The sequence below is a fragment of the Centropristis striata genome, chromosome 23 (assembly GCF_030273125.1).
Source record: "Centropristis striata isolate RG_2023a ecotype Rhode Island chromosome 23, C.striata_1.0, whole genome shotgun sequence".
In the NCBI taxonomy this organism is placed as follows: Eukaryota; Metazoa; Chordata; class Actinopteri; order Perciformes; family Serranidae; genus Centropristis; species Centropristis striata.
Window position 1 is genome coordinate 10928267 of NC_081539.1, and position 26106 is coordinate 10954372.

The following is a 26106-nucleotide window of genomic DNA, read 5'->3' on the forward strand; positions in this document are numbered from 1 at the left end:
GGTCAATGAAAGGCAATGTGATAAAAGTGAGTTTTAAGAAAATATTTAAAAGATGACATTGAGTTTGCCTGCCTGAGATCTCCAGGCATGTTGTTCCAAATAAGTAAATGTACAAAAGTAGCAGCATCAAAATGTAATTCAAATATCAAAAGTAAAAGTACTTTTTGAATGCATGCAAAATAAACTGGAAACTCTTGTTCAGTGTTGTGTAAGGTCGGACTTCACAAGAGCGAGGTCAAAGTTCACTTCACACTGATTAAAATGACCTTTTCAAATTTAAAATGATGAATTTCACAGTCCTAAAACATGAACTAGTTCCCATCCACTTCTTCTTTTCTTCCATTCTGTCAGACTGACTGCCTGGAAATGTGATGGCTGACCTGGATTTGGAGTTTTCCACTTGCTGCAGCATTTTTTTCAAATTCAAATAAATATTCACTTCTTCCACTGCACTGTCACTATTTTAGTTGGCTTTCATTTTTATTCTCTTGGCTCTTTAATAATGGTTTATTTGTATTTGTGCTGTGTTTCTTCGTCACTTTTTTTTAACGATTTATGTAAAGCATTTTGAATTGCCTTGTTGCTGGATATGCTTTATAATTAAACTTGTGCTGCTTTTAATGCTGGTGTACCTGATCTGTTGCTTCCAAGCTTCCAGTTTCCTCAGAATAAATGTGAAAAAGAACAGGGTAGTCAGTATGAGCAGCAATAGCCACTGTCGCTGAAAATATACAAAAGCACAAAAGAAATAGATTCAGCACTCTGGGGAAATGTGTGCATGCTGTGCAAAGTAATAACTGGCATCTCAGAGTCAGAACTGCTGTAGGTTTACCACATGAAACACTGCTGCATGGAAAAGTGTGCCCACTTACACTGCTTTCAGACTAAGCTCACAAAATGCTGTTGGAAAAAAACTAGATGAAGTCATCAAATGAATAAGCATTTCATGGATTATGGGTTTAAAACAGACACAGAAGTGCAGAGTCATCATTATCCAGCCCGTCCACGACTGAAATGTTTAATTAACAGAACATGAGCAGATGCTGGAAGTAGCGTGCCGTGTCTGTGATGACCCACAGTTTAACGGTCTCAGATAGTTTAGTTCAGCAGCAGCATGACCCTGCAGTTAACAGGGATTATCCCATGATCTCATTAAAGGCAGAGCTACAGTATGTGGACTTGTCACACGTAATGCAGAATCAAACTGATGGTCTCATACAGAGCTGCAGGAGGACAGACGTGTCAGGTCTCTTTAAACTCTACAGAACTGTGTGTGATCAATAGTGTTAAATGTTTTTTTTGCAGCAGTTGATATCTAGTCATTTTCTATGGTTTTCTTTATAATGATTTTGGTTATAAGAAAACCATGGAAAATCACTCGATATCAGCTCTTAAATTAAACTCTTATGAACTATTTTTGTTGTTATGATTGTATTTGTCCAAAAAAATTTACCTTTAGTTGTGCCAGGCATTAAAATGAACAAGAAATTGAAGAAAAAGGGTGTTGTAATGATTTTTTCCATGACTGTAGATTCATAAAAAGCTACTTTGACTGAAGGAATCACTTAACATGCTGTATTTTGTGTGTTATTGGTTTCAGTTTTAAAGATATGTTCAAATACACATTTTTATGTTTACAAGCAAAAGACCAAACAAAAATGTATACATAACAGACAGAGGACTAAAAACAAACAGCCAAAAATAAACGGAAAAAGAAAAGATTGCTCAACGGTTCAAAATGAAAAGGTTCATTGATGCGGCGTGTCCAAAAACAATGATTATGACTTTTGGTCTGCAAATTACATATCAGGATATTTAAAGCTTGGATTCAGCAAAGTCCATCTGTTAGCAGAACCACAAAGTATGAACAGGACTTTCTCTGGTGCTGTGTCACATTTCTAAACTGTAAAAGGGAACTGGGGAGTTGTGGATTTTTTAATAAACATTTTGGGCCTGTTAATAAAGCTATAACTGTCTGTCTCTGTCCAGGGTGAACCCTGCCTCTCGCACAATGTCAGCTGGGATCAGCTCCAGCTCCTAGTTCCAATAAGTCGTTAAGGATAATAAAAGAATGAGTAATAAAGGTATAAAGTTTGCAATCTTGAGAGCTGAATGTGGAGATCAAATGAACAGATTTTGTCACCTGCCAAAAAAGATATTTCAGGGTTTTGGAAAAGAAAAATTCCTGTCATTAGATAAATCAGGACAGACACAAAACATGTGCTGAGTAGCAGGAAGTTGCCTATAAAATAGAGTTTACACAGGAATTGTACACTGTCGCCCGTAAAGTGATTTCATTGTTATTGTGATATAATGTAGAACACTTTATTTAAACTCATAAGGCACTGAGGTTTCCCTCATTTACAGTTATAACAAGTACATTTACAAACAGTACAGAAATACAAATTCAAAATACAGATAATAGACATTAAAAAAAGAAATAAGTAAAATGCTATTTAAAATGACAAAGCTAAAAACAGTTGCACACAGTTGCGGGAAAGTTTGCAATCAAGCTACAAAATTTAAATATGTTTGGAAGGGATTGATCAATAAAGTTTTGAGAATATATAAACTTTATCTGTCAAGAATAAATCCTATTGGTACAATCACTTCATGAAAAGAATATAGTAAAAAATAAATATTTTGAGTTTTAGTTTCATCCCTGATGCATACTGATGTTGTGTTTAAGATACTACTTTTAACAAAACACTGGACCTACTTGACATTTGATATTAAAGTGCAAGACGAGAAATAAATAGGCCACAATGGGAAGATTATTAATATCCAAGTGGACAAGATGACAAGAAATGTTTGTGTTTATTTGCTTTCCTCTCATGGGAAACTAAATAAAGTGCCTCCACTTGAATGAATATTTGCATTTTTCACTTTGTTTATTGACATATTTGCTGGTTGCCAGCATCCTCATGGATTAACATGCAAAAACATTGTTGTTGATGTTTGAAGCAAATATCCTGTTGTCCCAAAGTGTCCTGGATGGAAGCATATCCATAGAACTTCACATTTATAGCATGCATTTTGGCATTTTTTATGAATTTATATCATTTTAAAAAGAATACACACAATATAAATGCAAAAATCATTTCCTTTCAACTTTAGCTTGACTGAGTGAGTGATTGAATTACACAGTGATTCTGCCTGGGGAGGTTTCAGAGTCACAGGGTCACTGTTTGTTAATACTCCCATGTCTGGGAAATAAAGTACACACGAGCATGTGATTTATACAAAGGCTCAGTCTGATGTAATACATTTGTTTGAATTAAATCCCAGCCTCATATTGCCAGGTTAAAGGCCAGAATGTGTTGAAATAAATATTTCCAAATCAAACAATAAGGGGGGAGTATAATGAATCACACCTTTTGTCACCGAGGATTTCACATATGTCAGAGAAACACTCTTCTTGAGAAGTGGATGTTTGTAATGAAGACTGAGGGCAGGAAATTACAGAGGAAATTAGCTGTCGAAATGTTTACGTGAGGCCATTCCTGCTCACAGCTTGAAAAATACTTAGCGCTAAGTGGAGGACTTCCTGAACACTATATTTGAACTGATGACTTCTAGATTCTGCACATGGAGTTGTGCTACAGACGCAGATATGACATGAATATGATCTTATAAAGAATGTTTTCTAGCAGTGAATAGCAGGAAGCAGCGCGGGTTGATAGCTGAAGCCAGAACGCCCACTGCATTCAGGTGAAGAAACACAACTCCTGTTTATCCACCTAACAATCTTCTTTCCATCCTGTTTAAACCAACTTAACAATCCCCTGCATCTCTTTTTTCTGACAATTGTCCTGGTTTAAAGACTCACTGGGTGAAAAACACACTCCTACGAGAAGTGAATCACCGGACCACACAGGAGCAGAAACCTCCTGCACACCGAGAGCTCCTGCTGCAAAAAAACGCTCCATCATCTCCACAATGAGTGATTTTTCAAACACAGAGTTCCTCATCAGGCCTATTTAACACACAAAGACCTCCTTAAGCTGCCACAGATGTTCTGTCACATGATTGATCAACACCATGTGACCCAATCACACACACACACACACACACACACACACACACACACACACACACACACACACACACACACACACTCAAAACATACATCCCTACCAGACGTGACAAAAACTTGGACAATAAAATACCATCATAATGGTTAAACTCTTCTCGTTGGCTTTTAACACCACGTAGAGTGTTGATTTAATGTTGATTTTATGATTTTTTGTTTTTATTTGTATTTATGCATTGTATAATGCATTTTACATTTTATTTTATTTATTTTTATCCTATTTTTAATTTATTTTGTCTTATTGCATTTTACTGTTCTATTGATTACTACATCTCTTTGTTTTGTGTTATCTATTTATTGTTTGTGCAGCACTTTGTAAACCTTGTGTTTGCTAAAATTGTGCTATATAAATAAAGTGGATTGGATTGGATAAACTGGTAAGAACCCGCTGAACAACGTATGTCCCAGTAGCTGGACACATACGTCTATACACATCTATAAGTGAAAAAGTGCCTGCAAAAAGAGCCATAAATCTCCACTTTAGTGGCACTTACATTCACCAAACTTTCCACATTTATTGCTATCTATATTCTGAAGGTTTGCACAGAGATATCTGTTCATATATCATTCATTACTTAGCCTTATTCACACATTTTATTCATAAATACATGATAACAAAATGATTTTTTGGCTGTCAGTACAGACAGTATTTTTGGATTTATGGAGTGAAAAAAAGAGATATCCAAAAGTAATAACATTTGACTCTAATATGTCAACAAATGCATATTTTGCAATTTGCATATATTTAATAAGATAGTGTCTGATTTGCATATCTCAACATACATTTTTTTATTTATTTCTTGATGTAAGTAATCAACTGGACAACTTTCATGGTGATATCTGACAGTTATTTGTCTTTAAACGTGTGAATTTGTCCTAATTTGTGCTGCCTTAGAGTCACAAATTGATGATTAATTTTAAAGTTAATTATTGACCCTGGGAACAGCAGGTGAGAAACAGTCACCACACCAGATCCATTTAGGATCTGTCGTTCATGAGAAGATGAGAAGTCCTTAAGTTACTCAGAAGAATGGAAAATAAAAAACAATTCCATGACGTCTGAAACTGCAGAATAACTACTCAATGTAAACTGTGGTGAGACCCTAAAAACAATACTATTTATGCCTCAAATGTTTGTTTGACTTTCTGTAAATACACAGAAACATAATTCTGAAAGTGTTCATTACCCTGCCTGAATGAGATGAAGCAACACTGCATCTCTACAGTAGGCGGCTGCATCCTTCCCTCTGTGGAAACAGACACCACTGTCCTTGACTAGAGGTTATATTTCACCCTGTGTGTCAATCACAGAAGTGCAACGTCAGACCTGCTGCCTGCACACTGCAGAGGTGTGCATTTAAAACTCCCTCGCTGCCTCTTCTCTCAGATTATAGATGTGTGTGTAGCTCCTGTCTCCTTAATACATGTCACCCGCCTGACACGCTTCATTATGCAACAAGCAGCAGCACCCCCGGTCAGAAGCCTGGGGCAAGATCGGGACATGCTGATAGTGACTAGTTATGCGCTGACCATGAAGAATTAGCCCTGATTCGTTGAGGGCAAACAAATATGTATGTTCAATAAAATCCATTAAAACAACAATCATCATCTCACGTATAGCATATGGGGCTCAGCACAGTGTGACTAACATAAATCTATTATGACATTGAAGTGTCTGACCTTGGTGCAGACCACAACGAGGCCTTGCGTTCTCGTATTCGCCATCAGTTTATGAGAGCATGTTTTCAGGGAGACAAAACATGCAAGTAAGCGTGTCCACATCTGTGTTACATGACGGTGCCCAGCAGGATCTTTCCTCTCACCCAGCTGTCACAACAACAAGTGAGATGAAAAGGATGCGACACAAAGGCAGCACTGGTGACATAATAGGACTGTGGGAATAGGAACCTGTATTGAGATGGCGTCGAGGGATAAAGGTGATCAAAACCAGTCATTGTGAAACAATCAAACATGGAGGATGCTAAAAGGACATTTTTTGTGTTATTAACCCCTTTAGAGAAGTTAGTTTTTGTTGAAAATGTCATCCTAAACAATTGGCCCCCTCCCCTCAACATGATGATGAAGCCTAGTCAAGCTTTTTGAAGTTTTATGGGGTTTTATAAGAGCAAAACAGTGCATTTAAAGGTTTTGGAGGGTCAGCCAGTAAAACGTCCAAACTCCTGCCTGACCAAATCTGTTGTTTGCTGTCTGATGCTACTGTCCCATTTTATAGTATCAACTAACGAATTAAGACATAACTTATCAACAAAGTAATAACTTGCACATTTGATTAAACTACCTACAGTTTATTTCATGTGTACTTTACATTTTTTAATTGCATCTGCTAATATAAAGGGGGTGATTGAGATTTTTTGGCTTCATTTATGGGGATTTCTTTAAATACAGTTTCTGGAGGCAACACAAGAACAATATTTTGTGCCTGGGATGTTAAGCTTTAGCCAGAATATCATGTATGTAGGCCCAAGTATACTGTATATTTAAAAAACTTTTTACGAGATTCTAGTTTTAAACTAATTGGCCCCTTGCACTATTTAGTGTGACGTATATCCGACACGTTAGCTTCTAGTGATGACATTACAGTGGTTATTAATCATAAGTTAGTTACTTCAGATATCAGTTAGATTTTTACTAATACAGGAGGCTGCAAAAGAAGATGTACAGTAAGGATTATTCAGTTATTACCAGAATTATAATAGTGGTGCAAGGATGTTCAAACAGTTTGAACCTTGGGATTGCTTTTAACAATGAAAAGTGCTTTACAAATAAAATGTATTATTATTATTATTATTATTATTTGAGGGATTAATATGTTGATTGATTGGTTTGTATAAGCAATAAAAATGTTTTGTGTGCATGTTTTGTTTTTCAGCACTGTATACCTACTTTTGCAGCCCCCTGTACTGTTTAATATAATGTGTTTGTAGCATTCTTTTAAATTATTTTTCATAGTCACCTCTGTGTCTTAAAATACTGGGGTTAGCCACTCAGCTAGCCTAGCTGGCTACTAAAACAGAAAAAAGCACAGTCAATTTATGAGGAGTGTGTGTTTAGCTCCAAGTTGTTCAGCTCAGTCCCTCCTTGCTGTTTACCGATTAGTTTGTGAATTCTCCTCTGTGAGCTTTCACTTCTTTCCCCAGCTTTTCCTAAGCTGTGAAAATCAGGCTTACGTTGGTGCCATAGCTACTAAGTGACTAGCTAACGGTTATCTAAGACACTGATGTGATTATGACAATGATCAAACACACTCTGTTTAAAACGAACGATAGATACTATGATCAATAGGCCTAGGTACACAGCGACATGTGAAAAGCAAAGAAACCAACTTCAAGTGGATGTAACAGAAAGTTATCAGAGAGGGAACAGAAACATGTACAGACAAAACTAACTTTAAAGGAATGGTTTGGAATTTTGGACATAGGACCTCATTTCCAACTTAGCCGGTGTGATATAGGTCGGTGGAGATCGTTTTCAGCACATTTTATGCAGTCCTTATAGTTGCACAAGTCACTGTTGCTAGCGCACGTCAATAGTAACATCCAGCCTGTCACTAAAAACAGCTTTACCTGCTCCGCAGAACACCCGAGACAAATGCATTATAACGTCGGACTATCGATGTACATGTCTGTGTTGATAGAATAATTTTAGAAATTAAACCAACCTTGCATTTTTAATGTTAAAACATTTTGAGGGACTAGTTTCTCAGCAGCAGCGGAGCCTAGCTGCTTCTGATAACTTTTGAGACTTGAGACTGAGATCGAGACTGTGTTTACATGTACCGGTGACGTTATGTGTGTTATAATCTGGCAGATTGTAATTAGTTGGAGCTCGCATGCACGTGGAATGAATCCCTGGCATAGAGCATGTGTTTGCTAACGTTATGTACTGCAATTTGCATTGGCAACAGAGGAGGCTATGTGCCTGGCGTACAGATAACCATTCTGGATGCAGCTGTTGATCATTATTGTCTCCGCTATGACAGCACCTAAATAAACTTGCATGATTGTCAGCGAAACCGAAACCGTCTTCCACTGTAGCCTCACTAGCCTGGAGATAATATCACTCCGCCGCTGCCGTAGCCTAAGCAACAACAGGGAACAAAGTATAAGCTATTCCAATGCTATGCAAGGTTGGTTTAATTTCTAAAATTATTCTATCAACACAGACATGTACATCGATAGTCCGACGTTATAATGCATTTGTCTCGGGTGTTCTGCGGAGCAGGTAAAGCTGTTTTTAGTGACAGGCTGGATGTTACTATTGACGTGCGCTAGCTCAACACCAGTTTAGCAACAGTGACTTGTGCAACTATAAGGACTGCATAAAATGTGCTGAAAACGGTCTCCACCGACCTATATCACACTGGCTAAGTTGGAAATGAGGTCCTATGTCCAAAATTCCGAACTATTCCTTTAAGGGGATCAGGGTTTAGGCTGAATTACAGGAAACAACCCCAGAAAGCTGCCATAAAAGGCAAACATACATCTGACAGGCAGAAGTTCTTCATACAAGCCTGAAATAACAAAATGGAATTTGAGAATACAGACACTGGTTTAATCTCCTGTTGTCTCCTGCCATCACCACCAACAGCACAGCTGGCCTTTTGGTTCAACTGGTTATAAAACCACTCACAATCACATTCCAATCGGGTCTTTATCTAACTTTTTTTTATTATTATACAATTTGGTATTGATTCTGACTGGGTTCATCAGACAGTTATCTCATCAGTCGATAGCTCTTATTTTTTATTGATATTTTGCTGATCCCATTCTGCATTGGGATGACAGAGGGCACACAGGGGACTGGGGGAGAACTGGGGACAAATCCAGCTCTATTTAGAGCTCTGTGTGGTCAAGCCAAATCTACCGTACACAAGGGACATACACATTCCTCCACAGAGCCTCAAGACCAGCTGAAAAAACGAGGTAACACCAACCCTCAAGCAGAGGAGGTTGAGAAGCTTGGTTGATTAAAATCAGTCTCGTCTTCCTGCTGAAGGGAGGTGAGAAGTCAAGTGTTGCTTTCATTTCACAGGAGGTGAAATTCCACCGATGATTAAAATCTTGAGTACTCTGAGGTGTTAGCAGCCTCACACATGATGACAGCAGATCATCAACACAACATCTGATCGGTGCTGTCGTAATTCTTCACCGTCTTATTATACATGTAAAAATATAATGAGGAAAAAGGTACAACCTATTGTGTTTTTTTGGAGGATTTTTTACACTAAACCCTGCCTGAGTCTGCAGCAGAACATTATTTATTACTACTTATACACAGTTTAGGATAAGGTAGCAGCTCGGGTGCAATGCTGAAGGTGCAATATTTTTCTATTCTTTGCAAGTATTTTCGCAAGTACTTACAAAATCCAAGAACTGGAGCTACTGTTTCTAAAATAGCTGTACATATGCCACTGGTAGAAATTCAGACGTATATGCATCAAAGAGCTGTACTAAAGTAGAAATTTTAGATACTTTTACTATAGTATTTGCATGTAATATTTATATTTCTACTTGAATAAACACCTTTTTCCTGTATATTGAAAAAAACATGTTTTTTTTCATCCAAGACATTTTCAGCTTATAAAATATAATGCATTATATATACCAGAGGGTTTTTCCCTGAAAATTATGCACAGCGGTGTTGCTACATTTATTTACTTTTACATTTGTCTGTTAAATATGAAGTTAATGCCAGGAGAGGTAAATGACTGGAGCAGTACAATGACAAATTCAACTTTTAAACTTACATCTGAGGCTCTGTTCAGACCTGGCAACATGCATCTGTATCATCTGACAACAAGTGAGATGTGATCACTAAGACCACAATGGAAGTGCCTGTTAATACCAGGTGTGAATGTTTCCTCTAACAATCAAGTGTTTATTAGTGAGCATTGAGTTGCTGGTGAATTGTGCATTATGTTACCTTTGGACAGAGCCAGGCTCTGTTTCCACCCGTTTCCAGTCTTTATGCTAAGCTAGCTTCATATGACAGTGACCTTCTCATCAGACCCCTGCAAGAAAGTGAAAGGATCAATACTCCCCCACCACTGCATATTGCACGCTTGCAGCCACATACATTGATGTGGATATTTGCAAAGCTGCACAGGAAGCTTGATAGCATCGTGATGCATAATGATGCAATCAGCATGATCACCACCACATGCACATGCAGTAAGTACAACCTACATGATTTTTTTTTTTAAATGTTTGAAGGTCCATTTCTCTACCTTTGTGATAAGATAATGTCACCAGTCAGCATAGCCTGTATTTTAAGCACAAGTGGAGACAAACAATGGAGTGTAAACTGGGTGTTTACCAGCTGTCTCTATGATATATTTCTTCATTTTTATAATGATGTGGGTTAACATGGTGCAGATGGAAGTAAAATATTCAGATATAGATTACATAAAGGACTCATTATAGTGTGTAGACCGTATATTGATTATGTTTATTATAATTGCATGTACATATTATACAAGTATTTTAATATGTACAGCTTATCCTTGCATTTCCCCCCTCAAATTTTCCTATATGAAGTATGTAGTTCCTATATATGCAGTACTGTGCAAAAGTCTTTTAAAGGCAGAGGGTGGTCACACCAAATATTGATTTCATTTAGATTTTTCTTCTGTTTACTCACTTTGCATTTTGTTAATTTATAAAAAATAAACTATTAACATTTATATTCTTGAAAGCATTCTTATTTAACAGCATTTTTCACACCTGTCTACATTTTTTTTGTTGCATATATTGTGCTTCTGTATTTCGTGCCTATGCAAATTGCTTCTGAGGACAAATAGAGTTTTGAATTTTAATTCAGGGGAATTTACATAAACAGCTGACAGTCTGCCACAGGAGACTTTGAAGTCTGATTATTATACAACAACTGACATGGAAGCTTTGCTGAATAGCATAGAAAGAAAACACATTACACTTGTTAGTCATAAAATATATTTATTTAACTAGTAAAACGTCCACTTCCAAAATAGAATGACAACACATAGTCGTGGGATGACCCTAACAATGATTGGCATAAGGCTGTTATCTTTTTTTATTTCACATTAATAACAATCTTTCTGGAAATACGTCGCCTTTGTCAAACTTCTTAGTTTCAATGCATACTAAAAGCAAGAGGACTTCAGGAACTCTCTTGGTCTTTTGTGAATTCTTGTCCTATAGAGGGCCTGACACCAGGCTGACACTATAATCTGATCTGTTGGCAGGTTCTTTTCTTCCTTGGCTTCTTGGCAGGGTAATTTATTCCTTGGCTTTGTGCATTAGCCACTATGGCTTCGCCCACAAGGCGACTGTGCGTTTTAAGCTTTAGCACTCGAACAATTGGGGTTTCAAAAACAAAACATTTTTTTCTTCTTTTTTTTTTAACACATCACATTTAAACTTGAAAAGGAGTATCAATTCTCTCTATTGCTATATTATCAGGGCATCAAAAAAAGAGCTTTTGGTTACAAAACATAATTTAGGAATCACTTAAGACTTATTTTGCATAAGCGGTCAGACAAAAAATAAAGACATAATCCAAAATACTAATAAAAAACCAACATGGGATGACAAACACATTTGAAGATTAGGCTGCAAAAACAGAGAAATAAGCCATTGTCACGATGTTGAGTATGTAGCACTAGCAGCAGCCTGTCCTCATGTGCTTTGTTGCCTTACGCTGAATGCAAATCAATAAGCAGGTCAGTGCCTATAGGCATCATGTCTGCATGAGACTGTGCGTGCCATGTTGAGTGTGTGTGTGTGCCAGAGGGGGATTTTCTGAGTCAATCGGTTGTGATGGAGGCGGCTGCAGCGTTTCATTAAGCTGCTGTGATGCAGAGGCTGGCAGTCAGTCAGAGATTACAGACAGACTGGCAACGGGAGTGTGTGTGTCCTGTGTGTGCGTCTTTTATCTGCACCTTACCCCCTCACAGATGGTGATGTAGTTTCATCCTCCCCCCTGCCTACTGCGACTAGCTCGTGCTCTGTGCTGGCTGGATCGAGAGCACCATTTTGACTATAACTCATCTTCATTTTTTGACACAAAGAAGACCTACACACACTGGTGTAATGTCTCTAAAAAACATTGGCACCAGATTCTAAATCCTAGTAAACGTGCCTCCGTGGAGTGTTTGTCTTCAAGAATAAATGAAAAGAGGGCATGTTTGCTGGCTTATTACATACACAAAAAACAGAGATGCAAATCCTGCAAGCGCCGTCTCACAGTTAGACAGCCCAGCCTTGAATGTGATGAGCCCACAGGAATTTCATTTCTTTTAAAAATTGGACGGAGAGAGATATGTGTGTTTTGTGGCTCACTGCGAGAGAGGTAATTCTCACTAAGGAAGGGGGAAGGGAGAGGGCAACAGGGCAGAAAGGGCAAAAAGGGGGGAAGGGGTATTATTGGAAGGAAGCACGGACAGCACGACCCTTGAGTGGCTGGGGAGGGCGGTAGTTGTCCACCATGCAGCACTCGGCCTCACCCTCAGCAGAGAAGAGCAGGCCGCGGAATTTGGCCATCTGTGAAAAGGGAGAAGACGGTTAGTTATTGCTGCTGACCTTCTGTGACTGTCACTCAGCAAACACATCTCTACTCTCACTGTTGAGTCACTGACTTCAATTCACAGTCTTGTACCAACACTTGGATTGTTGATGCTAAATGATGGATTTCCTGATTCTAATCCAATAGACATTTTGTTCATGTACACCCCTGGCTCTGTAAATGTAAATGAACCCAACTCTACTAATCTGTTCATGCTCGTGCACACAGAGCACGAGAAAGGCCATGGAGAGAAAGGCAGTAGGAGCGAGAGTGACAGAAAATCTGGCACATGTTTTGAAGGAGCTGTGAGGGGAGCTGTGTATTTGTTTGGGTTTTGAGTTCAAATATAAATAATCATGCTCCAAAATCTGTGACTCCACCTTTAAAGGGATAGTTAGATATTTTGGGACATGGACTTATTTATTTGCCGAGAGTTAGTTGAGAAGTTTGATACCACACATGATGGTACACCAAATATGAAGCTACAGCTAGCAGCCGGTTAGCTTAGCTTAGCTTAGCTTAGCATAAAGACTGTAATAAAGGAAGAAACAGCTTGCGTTCAAAGGTAATAAAATCCACCAAGCAGCTCCTCTTATGCCCCACACATCTAATTTTTATTCAAGATCAAGATGTCAGGGGTGTTGCTATCCTATGAGTCTTTCTGACAGAACCTGTCAGCATGCTAAAAGTTAGCTGTCATGCCCAGGGGAAAGTCAGTTTAAAAAAAAAAAAACACTTCGGAAGGCTAAGTCCTGGCATCCGTAGCTAAAATAATTGCTCCTATGCCAACAGTGCATGCATAAGTGCATATATTTGTGCATGCATGAATGGGTCCCGGTTTCAAAAATATGGTCACCTTAATTTTAGTATAGTATGAACACAGTACAGTGTATAAAATACAAGCTATTTTCTTATCTTAATACTGAGCTATGCTAACTGGCGGGAGTGGTACTGATCTTCTCACTTTGCTCTTGAAAGGAAAACAAATAAGCGACCTTTCCAAAGAGAGTTTCTCTAAGTCAGGTAGGGCAAGAAAAACAAGCCAGCTGCCACAGTGTCACATGACTTGTTTACAGGATTTATCATTAACCCTGGCTAATGAATTAGTCCCTGTTAATCACACAGCTTCAGCCACTTGAGTGTAATGTACACACTGGGTAACTATTCACATCACTGGGACAAAATAATTGTGTATAACCGGATTAGAAACCGTTGACCATGAATGACTTCTCTGTCATTATCTATTTACCGGCCTTATATGGCACCAAGTCTAAAGGTTGTGTCAACACATCTCACATGTTTACCCTTGAGACACCTACTCGCTGCCATGAAATAAACATTTGAGCAGGCAGTGTTAATTTTCACATGGCTTAAAGACTCCAACCACAAGGACAAACCAGCCATGAAGGGGTGTTAGCTCAGATTAATTGGCGGTTACAAGTTAAATATCCATTTCAGTGGTAGGACTAGGGGTTATTTAAGGAGTAGATACTTAGCAAAGGCAGCATCTGATGTCTGCTATGTTTACTAAGTTATGGTTTAAATGACCCACTAACTGAGCTGTCTTTTCACAGACAGTGCAGGATGTGATGCATGTGTGGGATTCTCATTTCCTTTTGACTCCCCACATACTAACACATAAATACTGCGGTAATGCAGAAGCATCTGTGTGAACTCTTGTTTTCCCCTGTTCTCTTGGGGTCTTTCTTTTCCATTTTGAAATAGACAGCTGCATTGCCTTTTCTACCACCACAGTGGCTTCTTCTATTCATTTCAGCCGTGCAGCTACCCTGAACAATTAAGCCCTTGATTAAGATCGTAGTGTAAGAGAGGATTTGCAGACAGGGCTATTCTAGACTGCGGGCAGGCAGCCAGTGCTCCTGTCGCTGCTGAATGGATGCTGTGAGAGAGCCATACCTGCTCGCAGCTGACAGTGATTGACTCTTTGCAGACAATCCAGGTAACGCTCTCCAGCAGGGGGGGTGTGGTCAGGGAGCCGTCATATGTCCAGTAATCCAGGCAACCAGGGAGCAAGGTTGAAGGGTCAAAGTCAGCGAAAGTGGTCTGCTTGCCCTAAAAAAACCATAAAGAAAGTGTCAGTGAAATTTGTAATCATGAATCAGTAAATGTAAGAGAATGGTTGTTTTTTTTTAGAAACATACTTTGGTCTTGATGGCATTGAAGGCGTCAAGAAGCTTCTGCAGAGCTGCATTTTCACCACCAATCTGAAAAAAGGTAAAGCAAAAGGTTAAAATATGTGATTATCAGAAAATATGACTGTCCATTACAGTAAAAGTATGCAGTCGGTTACTGATACTGAACAATATGTTTTGCCACTGACCTTCAGGAATACTCCAACAACAGCGAGCCCATCAGGCTTGCTGGCAGCCTCACCAAAACTTGGGTATTTGGTGTTCCAGTGCACCAGATGGAGCTGAAAATAAATGAAAGAGATAAGTATAAGGCTAGGCCGTTAAATGTTAACTTATTTGAGACTGTAATCCACTCACAAAAACAATCCCCACAGGTTTGTGGTAGTAAAAGGGGAAGTGAGACAACATACTATAAAGAGTGACATAGTCTGCACAGGGAGGTGGTTGGGTTGGACGGACAGAACAAACCAACACATGACTTTAGGATCGCGGTTTGTGCCTCATATTAAGTTTTTTTAATTAATGTATTTAAATTAGCTTACTTAACATACTTATGTCACACATATAATGTTGGTTAATTTACGTACCTAACTTAAGTTACATAATAAACACATGTAGTTTAACCCAAATCATGACATTTCCCTAAATTAACTAAATGGTGGGTGTTACACAACGTTGACCGTGTGTTTAAAACTGTGACTGTTATGTTTACGTCCTATTCTTATGATCCAGTTTCAGTGGAAATAATTTCTGATCTGGTAACTGGACCTTTAGTGCAATTAACTAACATAAATAAACTTCTCTTTTTTTTAAATAAAAAGGTTGATATTAAACTGAAAGTTTTTTTAATGATATTGTATTTATTATATACTTTGGAAAATGTTTTTAATAAAAATGAAACAAAACATATTTAATTAGAAAAACAAACTTACTCTATCTAAACCAATAATGCAATTTAATCTCAAACAAAAAACAAAAGATAACAAGCAAAAAAAATAACCCTCCTCTTTGCCAGTTCACTAACTTTCACTCAAACATAAAAGGCAAAGATAATTAGTTTCCTACTCTGGCCTAACTTTCAAGTCAGAAAATGATTATTCTCCCTCCATAATGGTCAAATTAAAAACCCAAATCTGCCTTTTTCTCCTTGTTACTGTATATTAGAAACTCAGAGCATCCTTACCTCAGCAGGATACTTGGTCCCGGCCACGGTATGTTCGGAGCCCTTGTCATCTGAACCTCCCCAGTGGAAATGAAACTGCTTGAGTCTGTAAGTCCCTGAGATGGGTCCATCTTTCAGAGCTGCAGGACAAAACACACATCAGTTCATCTCTCGCTGACTGAACGTGGGCGATGCTGCAGCCAGCCATGATGAGACTTTTTTTATAAAACGATACAGTGATGATTCATAGCCAAGTTTTAAACATCCTACTTGGAAGGAGATATAAAAACACAAGGAGCTGGTTAATAAGATGTGGGCATACACACAGACAGTACGCTGTGTCACAGTGGCAGACTTCCTTTTTTATGGAGGCAGACCCAGTTCCTGTTGTGTAAGCTTTGGTCAAGCTGAGGTTTACATTCAGTCTGAAATGATGTCCAGGTATTGTTAACAGCAAACCTCCTTCCAGTGTTACATAATGTTTTCTATTTGAGGGATTCAAAGTAGTCGATAATCCTTTATATTGTTCTATTTCTGGTGCTACTGGTGTTACGAAATGCTCACACACAAAGACACAGACACAGACACAGACACACACACACACACACACACACACACACACACACACACATTTCTCTCCAAACAGGATATTTGTTCCTCAGTTGTCGGCCTCAAATGATAAGAAGGTGAAAAAAACTGATCTTGAAGCAGTTTGAAGCTGTGTGGGTATTAAAAGGATTTTGGAAAAATAAAAATAGAGGCTTCATTTTTTCCACTGTGCACACACATGATGCATGACAAAGACGTGTAGACGTGTCCTTTATTTAGAAGGGCAGGGTGGAAAATAAGTGAGATATATTTAAAAAGAAAGAAAAAAGAGGCTTTAACTCTTAAAGCATATATTTTTTAAGCAAATGTGCTTTTGTTCTTTTTCCATCTTAACGTGTGTCCACAGAAATAATCCGTGATTGTGTTGGTTATGTAACCATATTCTTTGTTATCCTTTATCAGATCAGCTGAAGCACAACCAATCCAAAATCCTCCAAATCCTCAATCCCTCTTCTAGTGTCTTTCTGAGATAAAATAGAAATAGAAATGCAAGTAGACAAAAAACGACAACAATGCAATCATTTTAGGTGGGGAAAAAAATAAAAGCTCTTTTATATGGGAACTAACTCCCACGCACAATAAACGCATTAATAGCCAACCAGGCCAGGGTTTGTTCGCAGAGTAACCTCCGTTTTTTGCGCCTTCGACCTCTCTGGCAGCAGAAAAGAGTTGGCGTGGGAAAAGGTTTACCCCGGGTTGCGTTACCAATTCAATTAGTATCTCATCTGCATGCTTTGTGCGCGGCTCTTGAATGGAGCCCCTGCAGCCAATTCACAAAAAACATATATTTTGTATAAAAAATGCATGTAAAAAACGCTTTAAAAATCAAGAAAAAGCTGTGTTTGTCTGTTTGATGACTATATTCCTATAGGTGCTCGTGGAAACGGGGGCGCATTACGCATATATCCATGTAAATATTAATATTACATTAACGTGTCTGAGTACTATATAGTCTATAAAATGGAGACTGTAGTGGCTATTGTTAACACACAGGAGGAATTGATTAAACCTGAATGCAGCATTTTGCAGCATCCCATAAATCACCATCAGGACCTGGGCTGTCTTTGTTTGCAAAATCAATAATCTTACAGCGCCTCCTATATCTAAAAGCATTGCAATAATGACTGAAAATATGAGAACATTTTGTGTTTTCTCCTGGTTAGGGCGAAATATTACAATGCACATTATTAAATCAGATTGTGGAGCTTTGATACAAAGCCGTGCAGGTTTCACGTCATGCAATATTAATGTCACACTAACTTGAGCTGTCGTTGTCGTCTGCGAAGGTCACTTGGAAGGAATGTCCGTTGTTGAGGATCTCAAGGCAGGTGGAGGGGTCATACTTCAGGTTGAGCGGCTTCAGCCCTCCGTCGTATGATGCTGCACCAGGTACGATGTCAATGGGAGACTGGCGGGGTCCATTGGCAATAGGGAAGTTATCAGCCCATTTGTCGGGTCCTAAAAAAATGATAAAATTGTGATGATTAGAATATTGAAATATGCGTTTTAATGACACAAATTGCGCATTTTGGGGATGGCGATGTGCGCGTAAAAACACCCAAAATGTGCACAGGGAAAAATCTCTGCAGGGGCCATTCACTGCCCTTCCATTCATTCTCTCACTGCTGGTATGACTGGTTTTTAAACATAATGCCCCCCCATTCCATTATAACGTGCAATAAGCGCCTCACCGTTGTTCGCTGCGTATCCCCAAGCGTGAGACATTGTTACTGTGTGGATCTAAGAGTGTGTAGAGCTGTAATTCCCTAAAGCGAGTTGCTCCCCAGTGCAAAAGCAGCCAGTGTCCTCCACCTGACAGCTGCAGAGCTTATATAGGGTCCCCTGTGAGCGGTGTGTGTGTTGGGCTGGTGGTGAGCCACATGATGTCCGCGCAATGACCGGGAGGAGTTTCGATGCGCCGCAACGCTGCAACACTGTGGATCAATGAGATCTCTCCCACTCTCTCTCTTTCCCTCTACCTCTCAACCACTCTCTCTTTCTGTCTCGCTGTGCTGCGGTGGTTAAGGCTTCATTGACAAGCGAGCGACAGACGAGCTGGATAATATCCCTCGAACAACGTCCCGAGCGCATTCTCACCTCTCATATAACGGGGTTTAATTTACATGTCATGCCAGGACGTAACGGGAATACGCGACAGCATGCAGCATAATGTGTCACCTTCAAACTGAAAGTGGGCTGCAGCTGTGACATTAAGAAGCGCCGTGGAAATATAGGCTAATAACACCATGACGCAAAAAGAATGCGCAAGATAGATATGTCTCAAGTACTTTGTATGATAAAAGAGTTATTATTAATTCCTCTGGTGATCCAAGAAGCAACAATGATCAGTGCAAAATTCTAACCATTAATAACAATATAAGAATAAAACAATGTAAAATCAATGTAGGTGATTTTGATCCAACAATGCGTATTAAAATCTGCTGCTGCATGGACGCTGACGTTGTGTGAGGGTATTTGCAGAGCTTTAGTTGGATGTAGAAATATTATTTCCATTTGGCACATAATACACACCTTTATTTAAAAGCCACAAGTGTCTTTGGAGGAAGAATTTGCAGTTAGGGCTGGAAAGTTATCTAACTGGTTCTTGCACAGCCCAGATAAGAAAAACTGAAGGTCTACTGTACATGACTGGTCTATCTGTGATGGGCCTGCAGCAGGTACGGTTCACATAAGTAGGGCAACTCACTGTTTGCTGATAAAGGATTGACCCAAATGACTGGCACCTCACAATTGCACATTATTAACGTGTACATGCTTATTACATGCCATGATTTGCATGGAAAGTATCAGATATAAACAGAATCATTAAATCATTAACTGTCTTGAGCGCCTTCTATGGATGATTGGGCCTTAAAGCTCATGTATGTTTGAGTGCATTCTAGTGGCCACTACAGCTCAGTGTGCAATGTTAGCTCAGTTTATTAGAAACTCATACAGGCTGTGAAGTACACAGCTGTGATGTTATAGCGCCACCTGCTGGTGGTTAATGAGACTGCAGGGCTTTTGGTGCGTCTATTCATTTGTTTCATTTTTTGTGCAAATATACAACTAAAAGATGAAAATAATATAATGAAAATTTCAAATATTATATCTTTAAGAAAATGCTTTATTATAACTCAAACTAGAAATGGAAGTATATGTAAAAAGTCTCCCTTTTGAAAATAAATAATAGTTGATAAGTGTGACAGGCAGTCGAGCAGGAAGTGAGATAATCATGTGCAGGTGAGATTTTTTTTTTTTTACTGTAGGTAAGTTAATGCACATGGTGCAGAAGCGGCAACAATTAGCCCACTAATTGATTAGTAAATGAACAGAAAATAATCCAACTACTTTGATATTCGATTGATTGTAATTTTCCATGCAAGGCTACAGAAAATGCAGCTTTGCATCAGCATCTCAAAAGATTTTCTTCTTTTCTTTTCTCTGTTTTACATCATATTAAACTGAATGGCTTTGGGGTTTCTTTGGGTTTGGACTTACAAAACTATATAACTAAACCTCCACCTTGGACTTTGTTTACTTCATTAATTGACAACATATAATGAAAAATGTCCATCCCAGTTTCTCAATTACCATAACGTAATGTACATTTTACGAAATATTGTTTAAACATTGTAATAAATGGAATCTATATCTACACACAACACTTTTCCAAGTGTCCACAAGTGTCATGAATATTGGAAAAAAAGGTTTCTCCACATATTATACACAAACTATTTACATTTTTACAACCTCTCCTGTCCTCTCCCCTCTGTGAAAACAGCCTGCAGTTCTGTCTGATTTTCAGTGAAACTTTCAGCAAAATCAATCACAACTTCACCATGTCACTGAGGAGTGCAGAATTTAATGTTTTTAACAAGATCTGTTTAGTGCAAACAGTTTATTTTTGGAGAATAAAGTAATTTTGACAGAATTATCACAATTTTAAGCTTAATTTTTGTAACGGAAACTTTCTTTCTACAAGAAACAGTGTATTTTTGGTGATCTTTTGAAGAAAATTGGCAGTTTAGTTGCAGGTCTAATCATAAAGGTCAGTTTTCATACCGTGAAACTGATATGCAGCTGCAACCCTTGCAAGAAGTCAGTTGAAATTATGTGCTGGCTTTAAAAAGTTAACTGTGCCACTCTCTGGCCTCTCTCTGTCAGTACAGTCCACAGATGTGGTCAGGTTGTTGAATCCAGTCAGTACTCTGATGGGCTGGAGGCCTGGATCTGTGCCTTCATACAAAGTCTCCTGACTGTCATCTGTATCTATACAGATCCCCTGCTTCTCAATGGTATAGTTCAGCACAGCAAACGGAGCCACAGGTGACTTTGCTATTAGTATCTGTCTCTGGCGTGCGTCCACGTACTGGACAATAAGACGCGTGTTGACACTGTGGCTCCATGTGGTCCCCAGAGCTGCTGTCACCAACCCAGACTCCCCGTCAGACCCTTGACCCCCTACATGAGTGGTGATCTGGTTTGTGAGCACTACAGGTATGTTGAACTGGTGGGCCAGGTATTTGAGGGTGGAGGCCTCGTGGCCCAGCAGGTTGCTGCGGTGCATGAGGTTGCCTGGTAGCGTTGTGTCAAACTCCTTCCTCACCACAGAGGCCACAGAGTCCAGGATGATGAGGCTGGCCCCAGTTGCGATAATGTCCTCTTCTAGTCTGTCCAGTCTGTTGAGGACATCTTGACATGTGAGCTCCCTGAACAGGTGGACCCGTCCAGCCATCTGCAGGACTTTCTCCTTACTGCTGAAGTAGCCCGGAAACCGGCTTTTTGCGATTTCCACCAACCTCTCAGCAGAGAAAGCAGACTCTGTGTCTATATAGATGACACCACCATCCAGCCCACCCTCACTCTTTGGCAGAGTGGCCAACACACTGAGCATCAAACACACCTGAGTCTTCCCACAGCCAGAGGGCCCTGTCACCTCTGTGATGGTCCCACAGGGCAGGCCTCCCCTCAGAAGTTTATCCAGAGCAGGCAGCGACGTGGAGAAGCAGGAGTGTTGCTTCCACAGCTCCAGAGCCGTGGTGACTGGAGGGGCAACAGCTCTGCTGACTGTCCGCAGCAGCACCGAGGCTTTCTGGTAGCTCATCCCCGCAGCGTGCATCACCTCAACGGGAGACAGGGACAACAGGTCCTTACAACTTTCTATTTGATGCCGTTTGAGTTGCTCACATACGTCCATTGAAACGCCAGTTCGCTTTAGTAATCTTGTCGCCATGTTGGCTTCTTTACAGCTGTTTTTAGACGGCAACAAACACAAAAAATGTTTAACTTTGGGGCTTTTGTTTTCTTTTTCTTCCTGTTTGACGTTGGCGCCTTGTCCCGCCCTACTTTGCCGTGATTGGCTAGTATCTGTGAGCAATACTGCGCTGTGATTGGCTACTACATCTCACGTCGACGCGTTGACGTAGCAAGAGAGAAGGCACGTTTCATACGAGCTAGCACATGAGGATAACAACACAAGCCGACAACTCCTAAAATACGGTCTGTTTACATGTATTTTCTGTAAATTTTTAAACTCTATACGTCCTGTTTTTCCGCTCCCCTTTGTTAGAAATGATGCCATTTATTAAAAATAATCCAATTTATTACAAAATGGCAAAAATAGCATAGCTTAGCCTAGCCTCACATGTACAGTAAGGTAGCTACAACACCTGAGTTAATTTAGTTGATTTATGTTCATCCACAAGGATATGGATACAGTTTAAGAGTGATGTAAAAGTTTTTCTGACAGACAGGCTGCGTGCTTTATATTTGTTTACATCTAGCGATTCGTCGGACTCATATTTTCCTCTGTGGACATGAACAGGGTGACATGAACAACAATAAAATCAGTGTCAAGATAGATAGATAGATAGATAGATAGATAGATAGATATACTTTATTTATCCCAAGCTGGAAAATTACAGATAAATAGATGACACTGATGCATGCACTGTCAAATCACTATCAGGTTGTCTAGTTGCCTCAAAACTTGACCAGTGGTTGAAGAAGTTATTGTACTTAAGTAAAAGGTGCTATAGTGTAAGAATATCTTAATTGATTTGAAACCTTATTTAAGTAAAAGTGTGGAAGTGTTGTCAGAAGATTTTATTCAAACTATCAAAAGTGAAAATACTGTGTAGTAAAAATATTCCCTGTTTGTGTTTTGCTATTATAAATTATGTATTTGGATTAATATTACTCCTGCATTAATGTGTGTTTTGAATTTCACTGCTGTGGATGTTTATGGTTGCAGTTTTCAGCTGATTCAAGATTTGTTTTTTTAAGTTTATTTATTTATGAAGTAGAAGTCTTTTCTCAGCATCCTTTTAGTTCAGTTTATCACAAATATAAAACGTGTGTTTTTTAAAAGCTGGACAGGAATGATATGAAAGATTGTACTGTGAAAAGTAACTATACTTACACTACATTTATCCTATAGCATTAAAGTTGCATAAAAGTGAAATATTCATGTAAAGCACAAGTACCTTCAATTTGTACTTAAGTAAAATACTTTAGTAAAAGCTGTTAGAACTAAGAACTTTTACTAAAGTATTTTAGTATTTTTAGACTGTAACTTTACAGTCCACTACTGATAATACTACAGCATAAAGATATGCTGTTTCAATCCTGCATTCAGCATCTTATATAATATGTTTCATATCATGTTTTATTGCATTTACTGTTTCAGCTGGTATAATTAGAGTTTATATGCTGCAGGGTGATCCATAATAACATTAGAATTGATTTTTTAAATTAATAACCTGAATCTGCAAAGTAACTACAGTCCAAAGTTATGTTGACAAAAGTACAGTATTGGAGTGATGGAAATTATGGAAAAAAACTGTACTGGAGTAAAACATATAAAGCAGCATTCAATGGACATACTCAAGTAAAAATACAAGTACCTCCCATTTCTTATAAGTACAGTGCTTGAGTATTTAGTTATTATATTATTATTATGTATTATATAGTTTACCAAAGCACTTGACTTCAGGAATTTGGAAAGTTAACTTTGTTTCCTTTTTTAAATTTTACCTGGGAGACCAAATTCCTTTAATGTAAAGCACATTACACTGTATTTTACATGGATAAAACATTCTCTAAAGTTTATTATCACTATTACTATAGCTGCAGCTGTGGCTACTGCATTAGATCCATTTGAAATGTTCTCTTCTTTCTCAGCTTATTTTTTTATTTTTTCCCCACCAACCCTACGGGTAACTGTCAGACAACTGAGCCGAGGGTTTGTTTTGTTCATGCTGCAACTCTTGGTAAAAGTCTAGACACTGCTGTGCATGGAATTGCAAAGAGGTCAGCTGCAAAACTGTAAAATGCCCAAACTGGTGTGTTTGTCCACAATTTCTGCCACATTCAGAATAATTTAATCGGGCATATTCATACGTCATCTGAACCTCTTGACCTTGTTCAAGTTTCATGACTCACTGTCTTAAAGAGTAAGCTTTTGGCATGAACAGAGGTGTTGCTAATCAGGCGGCTGCTGAGTGTAGGAGGCATGAGGAGAAGCTGGAACAACAACATCTGTCCTTTTAAGATGGTGGTAAGCCTGCGTGATCAACGTGGAAAATATCAGTTTAGGGAAGGCAAACCAGTGAAGAAAAAACAAAGGATATGATACAGAAATGAAATCTCTCATTGGCCTGTCCGAGCTGATTGGTGTTCTCTCCACAGATAACATGGGGAAGAATAAGCAAAAGGGAAAAAAACAGAAGAATGTCTTTCAAGTGGCAAACAAGCACTTGAAGCACAAGAACAAAGCGAAACCTGTCACAACAACGCTCAAACACGTAAGATCTTTTTTTTTTAATCTCTTCCTTTTTTGCATATTTTTTGTGTTTTTTTTTTTGTATGTAGAGTTTGTTGAACCTGTTCTAACATCCTGTTAATTGTGGCTTCACAGATCAATGCAGTGAAAAATGAGAAGGTGGAGAACCTCAATCAGATCTTCACAGAAGTCCAGAGGGATGTAAAGAGCATTTCCAAGTCTGTTGCTCCTGAACCAAAGAAACAAACAAAGGTAGAGGTGTACTAAGTTGCAAGCATCATACAACATTTTTTTCCCATATATATCTTTATCGTTGTCAGGACATAATACATATTCAATCAGAAAAGGTACAATTCACCCATTTTCCCCCCTTTTAGAACCCCCCCCCCCGAACCAGAGAGTCACATTCACATAAAATAAGCAAAAAAACAATAAATAGTAATGAGAATGAGAAAATAGGACTCTCTCCCCCTCAAAGAAAAACAGGAGGGGGGAACAGTAGCCAAATAAACATTAATAAAAAACGGAAAAAAATAAATAAATGAAAATAAAATATACATATATATAGCATCATACAACATTTAAATCCTTTTGATATAACTAATACCTTTTTGTGTGTGTTTTTTTAGGTTGTCAGAGAGCCACCGAAGGAAACTGTAAACATGGATAATGCTGCAGAACTTTTCTCTCAGCTGTAATGGACAATGAGCGTGGAACTGTCAACCTCTGAGGACAAAAACACGGATGAACTGTTTCTCTCTCCATGTTGGACATATGAAATAATGTCAGTTTACTTCAAATGCAATTTGGCATTTCAGGCCAAAATGAGGACTGCAGATAAGGTCAAAATGAAAAGAGCTTACTGCATGATAGAAAAACCTTTTGTGTAATTTAAGCATTCTGTAAAGTCGATGCAAATATAATAATAAATTGACAGACTTGTGCTCTGTCAATTGTGATATTGTTTCAAGGAACAAAGGAAATGTTTATTTGTATTGATGAATATTCTTTTGTGTAGAAATGTTTTGTTTCTCTTGGCTGCAACTAATGGTTATATTTTCGTTAATTCATTGATGGCTTGTATTGTTCATAAAATATCTGACAATTGTGAAAAATGCCATTATAATAAATAATGATCACTTTAAATAGAAAAGAAAAAAATAATATTCTGTAAACTATGATATATCAATAAACAAAAACAGCAAAACTTTGAATTTCAGCAAATGGAACCAGATATTATTTGGCATTTTTGCTTGAAAAATGGCAGAAATTATTAATCAATTAACAAAGTAGTTGCTATGTTTGCAATTAACTATTATTGACCATTAATTTAACATGCAGATTGTTTTCTTGATTAATTGTTTGGTCTATAGAATGTCAGAAAATAGTGAAAAATGTCCATCAAGCCTGAGATCATGTCTTCTAAATTTATGTCTGAAAACAAAAAGATATTCAGTTTCATGTGATATAAAACAGAAAGAAAGCAGAACATTCTCATTTTAGTGGCTGTGAAGAACATCTTCTGCCTTTTTTTGCCTGAAAAACTGTAAACAATGAATTGATTATCAACATAGTCAGCAATTATTTTTCTGTTGACTGTCTAATGGTTTAGATGATTGATTGTCGCAGGTCTTGAAGTCGCTAAGTAATTATTTTTTAATGGACAGTCTATTAATCTACTAATTGTTTCAGTTCTACTTTCTTTACTAAGCTGGTATGGGTGCTTTGTTCTCCATCATTT

The 26106-nt window shown here is 38.4% G+C and overlaps 3 protein-coding genes across 3 annotated transcripts; 1 reads left to right on the forward strand and 2 right to left on the reverse strand.

Annotated features, from left to right (window-relative positions):
* Window positions 1-11047: 11047 nt before the first annotated feature.
* LOC131961853 (carbonic anhydrase 1) lies at window positions 11048-18429 on the reverse strand. The gene is made up of 7 exons (XM_059326764.1): window positions 18271-18429; window positions 17840-18037; window positions 15992-16110; window positions 14997-15089; window positions 14818-14880; window positions 14573-14728; window positions 11048-12633 (listed from the first exon to the last, which is right to left on the reverse strand). Exons 1-7 carry the CDS (start codon window positions 18302-18304, stop codon window positions 12514-12516), a joined length of 783 nt encoding a protein of 260 aa, XP_059182747.1. The 5' UTR covers window positions 18305-18429; the 3' UTR covers window positions 11048-12513.
* Window positions 18430-20022: 1593 nt separating this feature from the next.
* On the reverse strand, window positions 20023-21889 carry rad51b (RAD51 paralog B). Its single transcript, XM_059326763.1, has one exon. It carries the CDS (start codon window positions 21813-21815, stop codon window positions 20682-20684), a length of 1134 nt encoding a protein of 377 aa, XP_059182746.1. The 5' UTR covers window positions 21816-21889; the 3' UTR covers window positions 20023-20681.
* Window positions 21890-21947: 58 nt separating this feature from the next.
* Window positions 21948-25599, forward strand: rbis (ribosomal biogenesis factor). The gene is made up of 4 exons (XM_059326765.1): window positions 21948-22081; window positions 24272-24387; window positions 24501-24617; window positions 24995-25599. Exons 2-4 carry the CDS (start codon window positions 24277-24279, stop codon window positions 25061-25063), a joined length of 297 nt encoding a protein of 98 aa, XP_059182748.1. The 5' UTR covers window positions 21948-22081; window positions 24272-24276; the 3' UTR covers window positions 25064-25599.
* The last annotated feature ends 507 nt before the right edge of the window (window positions 25600-26106 follow it).